This window comes from Pyrus communis, chromosome 11, assembly GCF_963583255.1.
Source record: "Pyrus communis chromosome 11, drPyrComm1.1, whole genome shotgun sequence".
In the NCBI taxonomy this organism is placed as follows: Eukaryota; Viridiplantae; Streptophyta; class Magnoliopsida; order Rosales; family Rosaceae; genus Pyrus; species Pyrus communis.
Genome location: NC_084813.1, coordinates 6,345,940 through 6,352,175, shown reverse-complemented (window position 1 = coordinate 6,352,175; position 6,236 = coordinate 6,345,940). Strand labels below are relative to the sequence as shown.

Sequence of the window (6,236 nt, the reverse complement as noted above, 5' to 3'; positions counted from 1 at the left end):
TTAATTTAAATGGATTGTTAAGGGACGGGGACAGCGGAGCATCCAATGTGAAAAAGTGTTGGAAGTTGAGAGAAGGTGGATCTGAGAATCTGTGCGTGGAGAGAAAAGCAAGGGGCATGAGCAAGTGGGTGAATGGGACGCGTGGTCATCAAGCGTTGTAATATGTGACTCGTGACTTGTGAAATAGGGACACTAACACGGTCCCGTATATCGTATGATGTTTTGTGTCAAGAAAAAGATATGTATAAGTTTTTGTTCGTATGTTTTTATTTTATTAGCATGTGCTATCACGTGGTTGTATATTTGTAATATGTAAATAAGGGATCAATTTATGCGAGACAAGTTAATTATCATTGGAGGTGAAAATTTTACTCATAATGATACATGAAAAAGGGAAGTGATTTCCATACCACTTTAAGTTTCTCACACATCGCTCTTTATTGTGGTCAACCGATTGAATAAATAAAACGTAATCAACAATCAGAATTAAATATGAGTGTGTAAAAAACGAGTATGAAAATCAATTTTCTTATTAAACTAAGGTGTTAGAACAGTAAACTCATTTTATATCAATCATTCTTATGAGATAGATACATACACTTTTGTTGGATATATACATCGTTTTTCTTAACTTGGTTGCTTTCGTGATTTAGCGTGTTTGATTTTAAATTTATGAGATGCCATCATATTCCCAACTAGATATGGAAGTAAATTCACCCACTCGACTAAAAATGAAAAGAAACAAATTCACTTGCGCTTATAGTACATAGGCATAATTAATTTTGACCATTATGATAAATATCATATGCAATAGTAATATTATGGGCCATTAAAGAATTTAGGTACAAAGTGAAAGTACAAACTGATCCTGTTATGGTTTTACTTCATATTTAATTCGACCAAGTTCAAATTCAATACAAAGTGGAAGTACAAACTGAACATGTTATAGTTTTACTCCATATTTAATTCGACCAAGTTCAAATTCGATTCACATAAATTTTAAGTGCAATACTTATTTATGGATTGTTTTGCTATATATGTCCATTGTGACCGCATACAAGTAATTCACAATTTTTATCAAACGTGAATTTTTTTTTTTTTTTTGGGGAGCGTAAAAGGATGGAGCGTAGGTATTGCATGCGTAAGTGACCAGTACATGATTCAACGTATGAATCAGCTTACACCACGTCATTGTGTATTATTGAGCATTTTAACTTGGAAAACAAAAATGCTATTCTTACCATTTATTCGTATCATTACTTTAATAGAGATGAGACCCCACATGCATTGGCGAACCCTACCTCTATTAGAGAGATGATACAAATTATGGTAAAATAGGTGGTAAGTGTAACATTACTCCTTGAAAAATGTATTTTTTCTGTTGATAGCGGTGTGGCTTGAATGATACGTAGCAATGATTATTAAGGTGTTTTAGACTTTAGCCTTTAATGATGATGATGGTGTGTCACGTGTTTTAGCCTTTAGTAATAGTAATTTAGAAAATATTTTTTGCACACCACTCTAAAGTGATGGTAATGCTCATCAATTTAATAATTACTATTAGATGATTTGATTTATCCTATTTACTAAACAAATCTCGAAACTTAAACTCATCGACCGGAAAATTCATCATTGGTAAAGTCTCCAATCCAACCGAATCCATTATGATGAAAGAAATACGGTTTCGGAATGTGCGTGGAGAAAAGAATACGAAATCCCAACTCTTTCATCCCAATTAATACTACCTATCTATCACCATCCACCAGACATTAGAGAAAAGGACTTTCCTTCAAAAGCATTCATCTAAAACAACGTAGAGTACTAACTACAGTTTAACAACGAAAACAAAATAGAACACTGAAACACATGCAATCAATTTCTTACGATAAAGTTTCGCTGATGCTTCCTTCACTTGAAAAATCTCTGATGAAGATTACGACCTTAGTAGGTACATATAGCTTTCCCCATCGTACTCTTCGGGCCGTTTGGGGGGTTGGAAGGGATAAGCTCGCATTTAAGATTGGTTAGGCTAAGGTTGGAAAGGATAGGTTGGGATGCTTAACTATTGTTTGGTGTAAGTAACAACCCACGTCCTTGCTCCACCGGTCTGACGACGCCGTTCCGATGACCACACCAGGTAAGGGCCGTTGGCGACGAATCTGGAGAAAGACGAGATCGCTGCTCACGACGAGCGAGGTCTGGAGATTGCTGCTCGTGCATATAGGATTTGTAACCCGTGTGTGAAGTTAAATTAGATAATCCATTTTATTTTAAATTCATAACCTATCATGTCTCGTCTTGTCTAAAATATATTTTGACATAGCAAACATAAGCGTGGGGGCTTAGTGTTTCTTAGCATCTCAATTTACCAGATTTGTGCATGGCGGTTTCACAAAGATTGGTAATTTAAAAACGTAGTGTTATACCTAGGAAAGCTAATTAAACTACAGTAGTTAATCAACGCATGCTAGTGTTGCAGGGACGGTACATGCTCTCACCAATTATGAAGAAATGAACACACATAACACTAATCATTGATTAATTAGTAAAGAGAACTCCACAAGTTCTAATTATTGCTTAATTAATAAGTAAATAGCAAACCATGGCACATGATGGATTCCATGCAGTGCATGCACATAAGAAATTAAACTGAAGACAACTAATCCTGTATATTACAGCTGCCTCTCTTCCCGGTGTAACAATTCACAGTCTACACAAATTATTAGGCTAATAGCAATTCATATACGGGAGAGCGTAGCGGAATATTCTAAAACCAACTTTGGTTATCGTCAATAAAAGTCGAAGCAGATCAACACAACACTTGTTTGACAAAAGTATTTGGAAATAATACCTCTATCAATCTTTTTCTAAAAAAAAAAAAAATGATAGTCTTATTTGCAAGAAATAAGAACTAGTGCAATGATTTGAACATTGTTTTCTTCTTCTTATTTCGCCTTAAACTCCTCTCTGTCGTTTGGGTTCTCCTCCATGTCGAATGGATTCAATAAATTTTAAATCAAACAAAATTACGAACACAGTGTTAAATTTTCTTTCCTAATAAATAAAAAAAAATTTCCTAAGAAATAAATGAAAATCAGAATACACAAAGATATAAAGAAATAAAAAACTACAAACTGGTCATTCACAAATTACTTGAAATTAACATTTACTCTTACAGGCAGACGTAAAAGGAAAAGACATTTGGAGCACGGACTGTATACGATTAAAAGTTAATAGGAACAACTTTAAAAGCATGTAAATAAGCACAACCTATTTATACCCCAACATCTACAAAAACTCCTCAATATTACACAAAATATTAACCTCTCCAAATGGCTACAGAATTAGTTAATTCTTTCAGGGGTTTGGTTCAGCAACTATTGCAAACCTCATCGCTCGGATTATGTCCGTGAGAGAAACGAGGCCCTTGAGCAAGCCTTGTTGATCCACAACCCAAACTCGGTGCACATGTTTGGTGACCACCTTGTCAATCACTTGACCTATGGGCGTATCGGATTTGCATACGACCAGTTCCCTCGACGTTGGACCCGCTGTGTTCGATGCTATTGATGCCAATAGAGGGTTTGCAAAGACAGTCTCCGTATAGTCCAGGGCACTCATTGGCAGCCATGTTTTCAGCGTCGCAAAGTGGCAACCCCTCAAATCCGTTGCCGAAAATGTTCCTAAAACCTCCCTACCTATGCCCTGCGGTCAAAGGCATAAGAAAATCAATGCCACTAAACTTATACTCCCACATGTTAGTTGTAAACATTTAATGACCATATTGCTAACAACTTCTCTAATAGTGGTGACACCAAGTTTTAGAGTCTACATGGTCGATTGGTAAACGTGGTCAAATATCCTGGACAAAACATCACTCGTACTTGTATTACAGGCAAACCAAAGTACGATTAGCCACTTGCAATATGAACCAATCATTTCAAACAGTACATGTCGCAAACAGAAAAAGAGAAAATTAAATTTCAATGAGACGTACATTTACAAGCTGCTTGTGATCTTCTTCATTGTCGGTATCTGAGGATCTGACAATCGGAACAGCATTCAGCAAAGCTATCCGCATGCACTTGATGGCATCTATAACCATTGTGCGGTCAGTGATAGCGAAAACTCGTTCAGTTACCACTCCCAAATCAGACACCGTCCGTGATAGGATGCCATCGAGTTCGGATCCGGAGCTGGCATGTTCCTTGAGGAACTTCAACACATCCATTTGGGTGAGCATCCGGTAGCTGGAAGCTGATTCCACAAGTTCAACTCCAGCGATGTTGTCCATGTGGCTATCTACGGGTACCAAAGCACGGTGTATTCCTTTGCTAAACACTTCCATACAGTCTATGATGCTGAAGATCGAAAGTGGTTATAGTTATAATTCGAAGATTGTGAGCAATATCCCACAATTGCATTAACCCCAATTTTTTTAATTTAAAAAATAACTCATTGCGGCTGACCTAGTAGAACTGACTGTAAATCTAATCCACACATTAGATAATCTCACTCCGAGACTAGGAGAGATTGTAACATAACATGTTTTACAAGAGAAAAATTGATGTAAATTAAAAGTCCACACATTAGATAATCCACACATTTGCTAAAATTCAAAATTAAAAAGAAATTAGTCACCTTGTGTTGGGGTTTAGTGTCCACAAGCTTAAACCCTCAAGGCAGTGCCCTATGATCTTAGACACCGGAACTGACATCTTCTGATCAAGATCAAACCCATCATTAACTTCTTCATCCATCAGCTGATCTTCAGTCCCTGCAATATGAGCCAAGATATCAAGCATGGTGGCCAATCCTATATAGTGCTTCCGCACAGTCCCGGTCTGCTTGTCAGCTTCCATGATCATAGAACCACCGGCTCCAATCCACTGGCCTGGCGGTGCTGCCACGGGCACGGCCAGCACCTTGTTCGCCACCAAAGCGTTCATGGTATGGGCAAGAGTCGCCGTGTACGGCACCTCCACGAGCCTCCGCTTGTTAACCATCAGGTCCCCGACCTTCTTGTCACTTAGCCTTTGAGTACTACTCTGATCAGCCTCGTGAGAAGGCTGCTTGGCGGTGCCGGTGTTGTACTGCTCCTTTGTTTGCTGCATTTTGTTTATTTTTTGTACTGAATTTTGTGCAAGTGGAAGATAATGAGGTGGTGTTATTGATATTTATCCGTAAGATGAGTGCTTCGGACATGGTGGCACGTGTCGAAGTCAGAGCTGCGGCAGTGGCATGGCTCTGTTTGTGAAGCCACGTTAAGAGAAAGGATAGGACTCGGTGGCATAACACCTGTCACGGTCACGAACTATACATGATGCTGTTTTTAGTATTTTATTTGGTTAAGTACAAAAAACCTACCTCAATTATTGATGTCACGACATTTTCAAACCTCATCTTTCAAAATTGACAATGTCATACCTCATCTTTAGAATTTGGTCCAATGTTATACCTTCCGTTACTTGGCCGTTTACTTTTCAGTTAAATGATGACGTGACTTAATTCTGGATCCATTTTTTGTTAAAAAATTAATAAAATATTATTAAAAACTAAAAAAATTTATTTAATATTTTTTAAATATTAAAAGAAAAGTAAAAAAATGTAAAAATGTAAATAAAAAACAAAAAAAACCCACAGTAACAACCCCCGAAGAAGAAGAAAAGGAAGAAGAAGGAGGAGGAAGAAGAACACGAACGTTTCCCGATTCCACTTTAATGGGATCTAGGTTTTTTTTTCTTTTTTTTCCTCCTACGAAGGTTTCCCGATTCCACCTTAATGGGATCTAGGTTTTTTTTTTCTTTTCTTCCTCCTCCTTCTTTTGCAGAATCGGGTTTTTTTTTTTTTTTCTTCTTCTTCTTCTTCCTCCTCCTCCTCCTCCTCCTCCTCCTCCTCCTCCTCCTCCTCCTCCTCCTCTTTCTTTTGCAGAAGGTTTTTTTTTCCTTTTTTTTTTTCTTTTTTTCCTCCTCCTTCTTCCTCCTCCTTCTTTTGTAGAAGGAGGTCACAAAGGTTTCCCGATTCCACCTCAATGGGATCTAGGTTTTTTTTTTTTCTTTTTTTTCTTTTTTTCCTCCTCCTTCTTCCTCCTCCTTCTTTTGCAGATTCAGGTTTTTTTTATTTTTTTTTATTTTTCTTCTTCTTCTTCCTCCTCCTTCTTTTGCAAAAGGTTTTTATTTTTATTTTTATTTTTTATATAACTTTTCTTTATTATTTTAATATTTAAAAATTATTAA

General features: G+C 37.1%; 1 protein-coding gene across 1 annotated transcript; it reads right to left on the bottom strand.

Annotated features, from left to right (window-relative positions):
• Positions 1-3,140: 3,140 nt before the first annotated feature.
• LOC137708832 (SNF1-related protein kinase regulatory subunit gamma-like PV42a) lies at positions 3,141-5,160 on the bottom strand. The gene is made up of 3 exons (XM_068447987.1): positions 4,642-5,160; positions 3,998-4,361; positions 3,141-3,705 (listed from the first exon to the last, which is right to left on the bottom strand). Exons 1-3 carry the CDS (start codon positions 5,112-5,114, stop codon positions 3,358-3,360), a joined length of 1,185 nt encoding a protein of 394 aa, XP_068304088.1. The 5' UTR covers positions 5,115-5,160; the 3' UTR covers positions 3,141-3,357.
• Between the last annotated feature and the right edge of the window lie 1,076 nt (positions 5,161-6,236).